Source organism: Austrofundulus limnaeus, unplaced genomic scaffold (genome assembly GCF_001266775.1).
Source record: "Austrofundulus limnaeus strain Quisiro unplaced genomic scaffold, Austrofundulus_limnaeus-1.0 Scaffold22, whole genome shotgun sequence".
Classification (NCBI taxonomy): Eukaryota; Metazoa; Chordata; class Actinopteri; order Cyprinodontiformes; family Rivulidae; genus Austrofundulus; species Austrofundulus limnaeus.
Window position 1 is genome coordinate 395,875 of NW_013952424.1, and position 12,571 is coordinate 408,445.

At 36.5% G+C, this 12,571-nt stretch overlaps 1 protein-coding gene across 1 annotated transcript in view; it reads right to left on the reverse strand.

The window, feature by feature from the left end:
* atp2b2 (ATPase plasma membrane Ca2+ transporting 2) overlaps positions 1 to 12,571 on the reverse strand; it is a gene marked incomplete in the record, with an annotated part of 105,903 nt that overhangs the window by 18,843 nt on the left and 74,489 nt on the right. The window contains 5 exon segments of the mRNA XM_014004113.1: positions 424 to 665; positions 7,468 to 7,710; positions 7,808 to 8,022; positions 9,143 to 9,307; positions 11,925 to 11,966. Coding sequence (XP_013859567.1) covers positions 424 to 665; positions 7,468 to 7,710; positions 7,808 to 8,022; positions 9,143 to 9,307; positions 11,925 to 11,966 — 907 coding nt within the window.

The following is a 12,571-nucleotide window of genomic DNA, read 5'->3' on the forward strand; positions in this document are numbered from 1 at the left end:
GCACTGAAGTGGGACAGGTCAGGAGCAGAAGGAGGTTCTTAAAGAGACAGAGGCCAATTTCAAGGTGTTTAGAAGTGGAAGTGGTGAGAAGATGTTTATTTTCTATTTAAAGATAAAAACAGCATTTTAATAACAACTAAAGGTGACATAGATACTTTATTATGGTATACTATTTAAATGGTATAGTATATAAAGGTATGCCTGAGAAACACATAATATTGGCCCTTTAATGAATGAACAAAAGAAAGCAAAACAAAAAAAAAAGTGTGACCTGAAGTGAAAACCTACCCACTTACAAAAACAAACATTTCTCTAAAATAACAAGTTATGTTTGTCGTACTCTTGGTAAATTAAGTAGATCACACACAGGAAGTAGATAACGTGTCACAAAAATCTCAGTATAATTAGGAAAACTGGACTCACTTTTTGAGAACAATCTCCGAGGCTCCCTTGCTGTACATGCGGAAGCTCCCATCAGGAAGTTTAATGACGGTGCTCATGGACTTCCTGACTGAGTTAAAAGTGTAGACCTTATAAAGCTTCTCCTCGGGGATCTGGTTCCTTATTGGTTGGTAGTCCCGCTGCAGGTCCAAGACCAGTCCCAGCAGACCACACTCTGTTTTGTTTCCAACCTGCTTTGGCAGACCACCTTCCTTATCCGGGGGCTGAACAAAAGGCAGACGAAAATAAATAAAAAATGAGTAACATTGTTAGTTGTTTTAATGTTATTAGTTCTCTCTCTCTCCCTCTAAACTGACATAATCTAAGAACAAGCAGTATATAAATTGTTTAGTCTGTTCAAGGATTGAGAATCTCTTTTCTTCAGCACAATATCCCTGCTGTAACACTTGAAATAGCTGCTGGCGATAATTAAGCAGCAGGCAGGTGAATGGGTTACTGTGTGTGGGAGGCCAGAAGATGAAATAGACAGAATCAAATTTGGATGTTCTTATTTCAGACATACAGTTCAACCCTTCACGAGCTGTAATTGTTTGTTCAGAACACTCCAACGATCTTCAGTAGATATTTCAGCTGAATATGAACTACAGAAGGCAGAAAACGATGTACCCTTTCCACAACATGACTTTTTTTTCCTGCTAGAACTCGTACCAGGATTTTAGTAGAGCAGCTTGTTCTTTTTAATTTAAGAGATCAGATGCTCGTCTTTCTTTATCAAGAGCTGGAGCGTTAAGAGCAGGAACGTAATTATATTAAGCCTGCGATGGCGAAGTGTTTTGCGTAATTTGTGATTTCGCATTTGTCTAAATCTGCGCATGTGGCTGTTCAGGTGATACAGAACATGTGTGTGTGTGTGCTTACTGTATGCTGAAGCGCGTGACGGTGGTCAGCTTGTGAAAAGGCTCAGCGTTGCTGTGGTAACGCTGGGCAAAGCGCTCTTGAAAGATGAGGATTGGGAAAAGAGAGGGTGAGCTTCTCACCACTTGGGGATTCTTACTCACTGGCTCTGATTCTCTTACATGATTCTCACTCATCTCACTTCACACATGTCCTCAATTTTTCGGTTTCCCTTTTATCTTTTTCCCAAGAATTCATTATTAGTTTTTTTTTTCCTGAGCTTGGCTATTTAGAAAAAAAAGGTTTAACTTGAATATTACAAGCAGAAAGGCACGCACAGAAAATTACCTGCCACTGTGATGGAAAATTCTAATTACTGCTGAACTCTCACTGTCATTATAGTGACGCTCAGACGCTCGGACACATAAGTCACATTCACGAGTGTGAAGTCCTGGCTGTTATTTATTAGAGACGCTTCTTCCCACAATCACACATTCTCAAGATGATTTACACTGCAAAAAATATCCACCTTACCAAGTTTTAAAATCTTATCCAGCCAAAAAGTCTTTTTGATCTTGTTTTGAGACCAATTTACTAAACAAGAACTGATTGTGTAAGAATAATAATCTTGTTTTCAGAATGTTTAAGGTTATTTGTCTTGTTAGCCTGAAAATTTGACTCAAATTAAGTAAAAAAAAATTCCCAGTGGAGTAAGAAAATTTTACTTGGTAAGATTCTTGAAATACTTGATTTGACTAATTTTTTTCTTATTTAAAGAATCTTACCAAGTAAAATTTTCTTACTCCATTGGCAGAAATTTTTGACTTATTTGAGTCAAATTTTCAGACTAACAAGACAAATAATCTTACACATTCTGAAAACAAGATTATTATTCTTACATAATCAGTTCTTGTTTAGTAAATCAGTCTCAAAACAAGATCAAAAAGACATTTTGTCTGGATATAAGATTTTAAAACTTGCACTGCAAAAACTGTCCATGTAACCAAGTTTTAAAATCTTATATCCAGCCAAAAAGCCTTTTTGATCTTGTTTTGAGATTGATTTGCTAAACAAGAACTGATTCAGTTATTCAGATCAGTTCTTTAGTGAATYAGTCTCAAAACAAGATCAAAGAGACTTTTTGGCTGGAAATAAGATGTTAAAACTTGGTAAGATGGACAGTTTTTGCAGTGTAAATCAATTGGTTGTTTAGACAATGCTTACCGGTCATACTAACAAAACGTGGACATTAAACATATTGAAAAATGAAGAATTGCTTGTAAGAGTTTAGCATAATAATAAAGTGAAAAAAAAAACGAACAAAAAAAACTAGAATTGACAGCAAATGTTGTCAAGTTTTTTTTTTTTTTTGGTGCAAGTTCATTTTAAAATCTTAGTATTACGGAACTATTACTACAATTACTTTACCATCTGAACATTTTGTTTATTCCTAAATCCAACACAGATAACCTGTTACTTTTGCTGCAGACAGTGAACAATGGAGGGGTTGAAATAATATCTTGTAAGCTCAGGTAAATCAATAAAACCCAMTAAGAGTGCTTGTTTTTCTTCACCCAGTAATAGGAAATCTCTGGTGATTGTCCAGCTGTGTGTTTCGCAGACACAGACAAGAGTGCAAATATTTAATACTGAGTTTGTCTTAAATAACAGAATTAATGCCTTTTCCTAATGACCAGTGATTACATCAGGAAGACACTGCCTGTCATTGGCTAATGACAGGATTGGATAAATGGCCTCATCTGCACTGTCTGCTGGTGTTAGGGAGAATAGACTACCAGCCAGAGGACAACATCAAGTTAAATCACTAAACTGCAAATGACCACTCGGGAAATCTTGCAGCTTTAAAGAATCATTTGTAGAAAAACATACTTGATGTAGAGTTGAATAGTAATAACCATTAGGAAAAATGGTAATTACTGCATTTAAATTCAGTGAAAAGCTTGTGTTTTTAACTAATCAACTACACATTAAATGCTCTTTTTCTTGGAGCACTATAGAATTAGTGGGCTGCACTGTTTATTAAATAAATTAACAGCTAAATGCACATTTTCTGGCTCATAGAGCAATAAAAGCTTGACAACTTTTTTGGTTACAAAAAATGAGTAAAAGTATATTTCAATAAAGGTCAGAAACACAGAGCAAAAACACAAAAAACTGATGCCTTTTATTCCCAGTGATTCCGCTTAGATTTATCTTGACGTGGCTTTTTTACGTTCACGAACATTTGCTGGCTTTGAACACACAATGTTGGCATGACTGAGCTCCTGCTGGCACGCTCTGGCCTGGATGTGGCTTAGGACCAGCTGCCCTCTCCCTGGTCCTTGGGTGTTCCTGCAGGCAAGGACATATGCCAGAGGGAGAGCTGGCAACTTGACTTCCTATTCCACCTGGGGCTCTTCTTAATCCACACCTCCTGTTCCTTCTTTCTTCCTTTTCTAGTCGTGTTCTTCCTCGTCTTCCTTTTCTAGTCACATCCCAGGCCAGACATTTATTGCTTTCCATGACTCTCGTGTCACATTTTCCTCCTGTTTGGCCACTTTTCATTATTTGTATTTTCCTCCTATCTCACTTTGTATAACTCTCTCCTCTTCATTACCAGTTTTCCTGGTTCAAGAAACTCCACCTGCCTGGCCACCTGTTTTTTTTTTTTGTTCCCTCATTCCATGAAGGATTGCATTCTAGGTCTCCACATGACTGTACCAGCCAACCAGGCTAAAGCCTTGGGGGCATGCTGCAGGACAGTAATGCAGTGCTCCAGTCACTCATAAGAACAATTGTCACAATACTGGGTGCTTTTTTAGGTCTCTTCTATTTACTTGCATCTTTCTTTCTACCTTTTAATTCTGGCTTTTCGTCCCACTGCTTCCAGATTTCACAAATACCATTCAGCTTCCACATTATATTGTTTGTTTTGCTGTTTCATTAATATCAATTGCTCACACTTAAATGAGGAACCAAAAGAACAAAAATGACTTTAAATTTTAGGAAAAGCAGATTTACATGCAACAATAATTCTGGTATGACACTTCTTTTTTTTGACTGTTAACACACAGCAAATTTACAATTTATTGAGTCATCCTTACAGAATCAAATCATTAAGATTTTGTTTTAACTACTGCAAATTCAGTGTTTTTCTGAGCATGAATTTTTTTCCTAAGAACAAATTGACCAAAACGATCATATAAAATGGCAATTAATTCACGCTCTGATTCAATAAATTAGTATTATCGTTTCATAAATTTTGCTACTTCTGTACTTTCACTCTGCTCTTTAATGCGTCTAATTGATGCTGGTTTCCTCCATCAGCTACAACAAGATCAATGAAAGCATGTAAATTATTATCATAGTGAGTAAAGGGAAAACCCATTACGCCTCGTGCCACTAAAACATCAAAGCGCCGTCATACTGATGTGATAACCCCTTCTCTTTTCAAGCCAATTTTAGCTGTACCATCAAGTTTGTAAGTGCCGATTGAGGCGGGAAGACAAGGGAATAGAGTTCAGTACACTGTGTTTTTGACCGCACAATAAACTCCTTTAGCTTTCCCTTTAAAAGATAGAGTGTCATGTATTTTACATAGCCATTTGCATGTGAGTATTAGCTATCACTCTCTTCTCTGGCCGGAAAAAGTGACCTGAGCAGGTGGTTGAATCTACATGAAACTGAGCTCTGAGGACATTCACAGAGCCATGCTAAACACACCACTGTGCTGTGAGAACACACACCTGTAGTCCGAATACCTCCAACAGGGTTAGACTGCCTGACATGACAGATGTGTGCACGAGTGGTCAGTGTGTACTGCGATACCCGTATCTATTTTCAGCTGTCCTGTGTGTAGCACACACTTAAAACTGTAAATACATAATGAAGTTTAGACCGTTACTCTTTCTTTTGAGTAATTAGTACACTAACATCACTGAATGGTATTCATAGTGTATCGAAAACTAAGATTGATTAGCATATGAGAAAAAAATAAGGCTTACTTGTTTGTTTTCACAAAATCCATTAAGAATTTATGAATGAGTGTAAAGTTTAGCCTGAATCCCTGGTGTGGATGTGCTTCCATGAGATGTAAGTGTGCTACTGCTGTTTACATGCACAGTGGTAATGTGTAAACGTGTAAATTTCTCCTCTGAAGATGAAAGTTTCTCCACTTCTTACCGCTATAAGCATGTCAAAAGAGGCAGAAATATAGGAGGGGATGTATTATAAAGCCAGAGAGCACTACGGGGATTGATATAGGTATCAAAGCCTGCCTCTTTGCCTTTGTGTTTTTTTGTGTGGTGGCCATCAAAGACTTCCATAGCCATCCTGGCATCCCACAGGATTGGCCTCTTATATAAGAACACACCAGCAAGCATACTGCAGGGCTGGAGTGGCTCTGAGGGAGTGGAGGCGGCTAGGGAGGAGGGATAAAGGAACTGACTAAGTATTACTCACAATTTTATCTTCTGCTTCCTGCTTTTCTGCGTTCCTTAATTATTTGTCACTAGTCATATTTACTTTTTTCATGCCATTCTTTCATTCTGCCTTTAAAGGAGACATATCACGAAAAAAAATCACTTTTTTAGCCATTAAATGCATTTTTGTAACACTTTTTCTACCAGAGATACACTAAAATATTAAAAAATAATATCAGATATAGGAAGAAAATAATTCAGATCTTGGGAAATTTGTCCATTTGGCTAAAATGAACCAGTGTCTTTGACTGGAGCAGCAGATAAATCAAACACACTGAGCACTAATTACACTGGAATGTCCATGATTCTCAGAAGATATCCAGAACTTTCCTTGTTGTTGCTGATTTAAAGGTAACGTTTTCTTTTACGGTACCTTTATTGCCATGCAATTACAAGGTAATAAAAAAATGTAATTAAATTTAACTACCTTATTACTATGTAATTATGTGGTAATTAGGGTACAATTTCACTATGTAATTAATTGTCTGCAGTAATGTAGCACTTACCTGGTAATGTATTACAATTCACTATGTAACACCTAAATAAGTAGTAGGTAATTTGTACAGTATTAAAGTTATATTTTATTGCAATTAACCACTAATCCCAAAATTTAGTTACATTTGTTTGGTAATATGGTGTTGAGTTACTATTGAATAGTAATTTGATTGTAGTTACCCAATAAAGGTAGTTTTACTAACAGTTTTTCTTTTGTGCCTTAATTACCATGTAATTACATTGTAATAAGGTAGTAATTACCTTTAATTACTTTTATTACCTTGTAATTACATGGTAATAAGGTAGTAATTACAATTTTAATTACTTTTATTACCTTGTAATTACATGGTAATAAGGGTACTGTAAAAGAAAGCRTTGCCAATTTAAAATAACCAATTAGCATTTTGGTGAAGGCATCGTTGAATATTAGGACAAAAAAATGCACGTATTGCAACAGATTGTTGATGACAGAGTTACAAAATGATTTCATCTTATGTAACGTCCCTGCACCGTGCTGAGTCAGTCATTCAGTACACGGTAATTGTAGCAAGCTGTACCAAAAGCAGGTAGACTCTTTTTATTCTTGCAGACCTTTTTGCTTCTMATCCAAGGAGCTTTTTCATTGTTGATTCAAATTAATTCTGACTTATTTCCTTACTAAAATTATATTTGCAAATGAAAGTATTTTGTTCTTTGTACATGATAAGTTTCAGTCTAAATGAGTGCTTTCATAAAAAAAAGATAAAATACTCTTCCAAAGTACATCTTTATTTCTGATGGTGCATTTAAATTTAATGGGCTGATAAAAAATGTCTGTCTACTGCATTCACTGTAAACAAAGAGACCGTCTCCTGCACTTAGACATATTGGATTCAATTACAGTGTGCAATGCTCTGAATATCAGATAAGACAGAATTACGCAACTGTTCTCAAGGTGACAAGTTGAGTAAATGTCTGATGAATGTAAAGCAGCAACCAAGGGCACTGGCTACATGCTTTGCCAAGACTGAGCACTGCTGGCCTGCATCATGCTGAGAYAGAGTAATTTAATATCTATGCAACCTTTCCAAGATGTTCAAGTTTTATCTTAAACTTCATAAACATGCACTATTAATGTTGTCATTTGATTAATATTTTACTTTTTAACTGTAAGTATCATGTAAATTAGAAAATGCTACCGTTACAGATGGCTCACCAGTATCTTTGTAGTATAGGCACTGTTGATAGAGATGGCGTTGACAAGGAGCTCCAGTGATCTGGGTGGTAATACACCAGGATCAGGAATGACTTTGTAGTGAACATCTCCTACGTAGCACTGCACAGCCGTCATGCGGTTGGTGGTTAGCGTGCCAGTCTTGTCTGAGCAGATGGCCGTTGCATTGCCCATTGTTTCACAGGCATCCAGGTGACGCACAAGATTGTTGTCTTTCATCATTTTCTGTTAGAAAAAAAAAGAAGAAATGTGCGCATTTAGAAAGATTTTCCAACATTTATCCGACTATACGGTGCATAAGTGTGTGTCTGTTCTCCCATACCTTGACAGAGTATGCCAGCGAGATGGTCACAGCCAGTGGAAGCCCCTCTGGTACAGCCACCACCAACACAGTCACACCAATGATGAAAAACTTGACAAAGTACTGGATGTAGATGGGAGTACACTCTGGCATCCAAGGTCGCTTCTTCAGGACAAAGTTGTCGATGGCAAAATACAGGACCAAGATGATCACCGTGATAGCTGACATGAGCAAACCTGGAAGAGGCACAGAAGGTGTCATCCGAGWAAAGGAAAGTTGGGAGGAATCATAAAAGCTGCTTTCTCTTTGAACTTTCAAATAGCAACTAAATGAGTAATGTAAAGGGTCTGGTTCTTGCATCTTATTGCAATGCCTACTGGTTACCAGAGGGTCTGAAGTGCATCATCCACCAACACTCTCACACTGGTAATGGCACAAACATATTCCACTTATTAATTGTTTAGTTTTTAACGTGATCAAATGATTAAAAAAACGATGACACTACTTAAAACAAGGGAATACTAATGAAGTGAAGACTGAATGGAAGAACAAAACAACATCCGGAAATGTTAATGTTGAGAAGTTTGCTATGACAAAAACTGGTGCAATGGAGGCAAAGGGTCTCATGATCACAGAACAAGCAGAGGCAGCCCTCAAAGCAAACCAGACATTATATAGAGCCTATGATGAAATGCATTAAGTACAAACACTTTTGCAGCAATGCCACATGATCTCACAGTACGGTTTGTATGCTAATCCATTCATGGTATTTTATTGTGCTGACACCATGTCCCCATTCCATCACTCAGGCCACTCCGATATAAAAGCACACTCTAAAAACAAGGACATCTTTGAGGGATTCTGTGGAAAAAAAACCTTTCACATTTTAAATAATCATTTGTTCATCAGTAGTTCTACTGCGATGCTGCTTGGAGGACGCCCAGGTAAACTTTAACTAAAAAAGCTTCCATTTACAGACATGCTCTCGACATCAACCTCTTTCCTCCCTAAACAGTTTTAAATGAAATTAGACGTAACTAATTAAAATACACAATTGCAAAGCAGCTGAAGTACAGGCGGCATAAGAGAATAATAGCCAGTGCCAGAGCAGTGATTCTTCATTTTCTCAAGGGCAGGGCCTTTAGAAAAATTGAGTGAATAGGCTTCTAAATTTCTATAATTCAAACACCTGCGTTTTCTTCTTGACAGCTTTTACTCCTTCAAGCAACTACAAAGTAGCCCCCCACCCCAGTACAGCATATTTATTTGATGGACAGGATGATGCTTCAGTGCCTTGTTGTTGCTGATTTTCTGCCTGAATGAGTGATAGATACGTCTGTGAGCAATTTGCTGTACCTGCTTTCCCAATCTGGACTGCGAGTTTGGTCAGCTTCCCTTGCAGCACAGACTTCTCCTTCTTGGGAGCTGACACTTTCTTCCTCTCTTTCTCGTCGGCCTCGCCGCCTTCAGCGCTCTTCAGAGGCTGCATCTCCATGGCAGCTGCTCCATCCTGCTTCTTCACTGTAAACACCAGAATGGAGGGGAAAAAAAAGAAGAGACAAAACCATTGTTATTTAATAGAGATAAGTTTAATAACATGAGAAGAAGAGGGACAATCAAGTGTGAGATTTGCTCCGGTGCATTTAGTACTCACATAACTATAAAAACAATTAAAAGACAAATTTAAAATCCAGTGGAAAGATAAGAAATAAAACATAAAGCCCACACACATTACTTAGAAATTTGCTGAGGAGTTGAGGGGAAAAAGAAATGTGAGTAACTTCTCATATGTGAACAAGACAAGTAAAATGAGCAACACAAAATAATTTAAGTCAACTAAAAACAAATAAAACGATAAACAGTGACAGAGTTAAATCAGGCTAAATTAAAGAAAAAAGAAGAAAAAAAATCTGATGCTGAAATATAGAAATACGTTTCTTTAAACCTGATTCAGATAATGCATTTAAAATAAAAKCAAATGAACATTAGTGGCTTGTTTAATTTTGTAGTATTGAGAAACCTTGTAAACCCAATTTTCAGTTAAACACTTATTTCCAAGATACACTATATAAAAATCCATTGAGCCAAAAGCCCAAAATCAATTAAAATCATTGAGATCTACAGWTAGGAAATATGCTTTCACAGATAACACTGAGCTGTTTGCAGAATAAAGAATGATGCCACATTTAAAATCATCAAATTTGATCATTTTCAACCCCACAAGACAATCACATTAAKGATTTAAAAAAATAACCCCTAACTTCAGCGAATATACTGAAAAACAAAAAATCATCATCATGCATAAAAAGGAATTTGGCTGTTGAACATTCAGAAAACACATACTATATACTTTATAGACACGATGTATCATTTATGTTCCCGTGGAGATAAATTGATCTGTTCTGCTGCTGTAAGAAATGGTTTTCAAGTGCTCTTATGTAAAAAAGTTCAGGTAAAAACAGACCTCTATTACCTCACTTCTTCTCACAATCTCGAATCCCCTTCTAACACACACACACACACACACACACACACACACACACACACACAGTCCACTTCTCAGTTAATGCAACCCATTACCTAGAATCATTTCACTCTAGTTTTCCTGTCACAATGAGGCATGCATCTGATGGTCATGGAAAACATTTTAATGCTGGACGTTTGTCTTATTGTGCATTTCTTTCTACCCTTTTGACACGGGACGGAATGTCTTCTGATGATGCAGTTTTTATTAGGCAGATGAGCTTTGCTCAGTAATAATAATGGAAGAAGACATTATAATCATCATACCAGTAATGCTGAAAATGTTGTGATTAAAATGATTGAAACAAWGAGCTTCTAGTGCAGCAATAATTAAGCATTAAGAAAGCATTAAGTTAAACAACTTAATGCTTTCAATGCTGTATTGCCTTTTTTGCTTTGGAGATCTTGATGTTGTTTTTGTTTGTTTTTTATATTTTTAGATAAATTAAGTACTTAAATGAGCAGTTTTAAAATATAAATAGTGTTAGGATATTTGTGTTTTTGTTATTATTTTATGGTTTGGAGTGTTTTTGCTCTTTTCCACTTTGGTTTTTCATGTTTTCTGTATCTTTAGTATTTTATATTTCTATCCTTATGGTATATCCCTTTAGTTTAGTTTCATTAGTCTATGTTATTCTTTACATTATACTGTTCCCTGTGTCATTTCTCATCATTTCCCCCAGTTGGCTCTCAGTGTTTTTTCCAGTCAATCAGCCAGTCTCACTCAATTCAGCGGTGTTCCATCTCTCATCAGCTTTATTTAACCAGTCTCTCTGTCTTCACAKCAGCAGATCATTGCAAAGTATTGTCCTGTGTTCTGGTTTCTTCTTCATTGTTACGCCTCCATGTACAGATCCACTTATGTAACTTTTGTCACCACATCGACTGTTTGTTTTCTTTTATGTCATTTAAGAGTTTAAGTTATACTCCAAGTGTCTACATTGTAGCTCTACTGCACCATCCCTCCTTACAGATAGYAATAAATGTAAGGTTTTTATTATTTTTAAAAATTGCATCATAAATTCCAGTATCCATTTACACTTCAGGTTGTGTAAAACTGTAAGGGGCAAACGTTATGGAACATCATAAAGAGTAAAGATTTCACAACAAGCGATTAAAGGAAAAACAATTTTAGATGTTTCTGGAGAATAGGYAGTTTGAGTGAGAAGGACACAGAATAGCAGAGGGACAGGCTGCTGATCTATTTGAAAGAACAAGATGAGCCAACAACAAAACAAGAACAAGAGAACATCAAACCACAGACGACACATCAATGACAGAAGATGGGAATGTGAAAAATGCGAGCTTCCAACCTAAAGAGTGCGGGTAAAAGCTGGGTCAAACTTCAAGCATCTTCTCTTTTCACATAGTCAAAATCAAAAACTGATGTTTGCCAGTGAAAATCATTGGATTTTATTAAGGATTAGCACTGCACAGTCCATCTGTGCAGTGTTGAAAAACGTGTTAAACTAAATAAAGTGATATTTTCCACATAGCTTTGGCCCAGAGCTTATACCAAACACATAAAAAAAGAATTTAAAAAAAGAGAAAAGAAAAAAAAAGTGAGTGAAGAGAAGAATAGGGAGAGGAGGAGTGAAACATATGATTTGGTTACCTTTTATCTGGTTGCTCTCCAAATTGCCATCCTGCATTTTACCTATGATGAAGACATATAGGACAATAACAACAAAAATAACCAAAGCAGACAAGTCAACAAATCATCMTCACAGAGACGACACAAACAGCAAAACCCAAAAGTTACACACAGGGAGACAGGATAATGACTTTTAATAACAACATTTTTATGACAGTCACATAGAAAAGCTTGTGATACGTAAGCGATGTCATTTAACCCTGAGCTACTGCTTCTCATAATGAGCTCAAAAGGCACAAATCACATGTGCTAATCCACTGAAGTGCATTGATTTTCCTGTAATAACTTGTGTATATATTTATTTTACTGCATAAACAAATAATTTAAACAATCACAATAATTAGCAGGTATCAAGAATTAAAAAAAAATTAGCAAAATAGTAAAACTAACTCCATTTTTAATCTGATTTGGTCATTTTAAATATCTGTGGTCATCCCACACACATTATCAACCAAATGAGTCCAATAGTTAAATTAGGATGAAATAAAGGACAAACAGTGTGTAGAACATTACAGCAAACACTGAGAGTGAGGGAGTGTAAACCACACACACACACACACACACACACACACACACACACACACACACACACACACACACACACACAC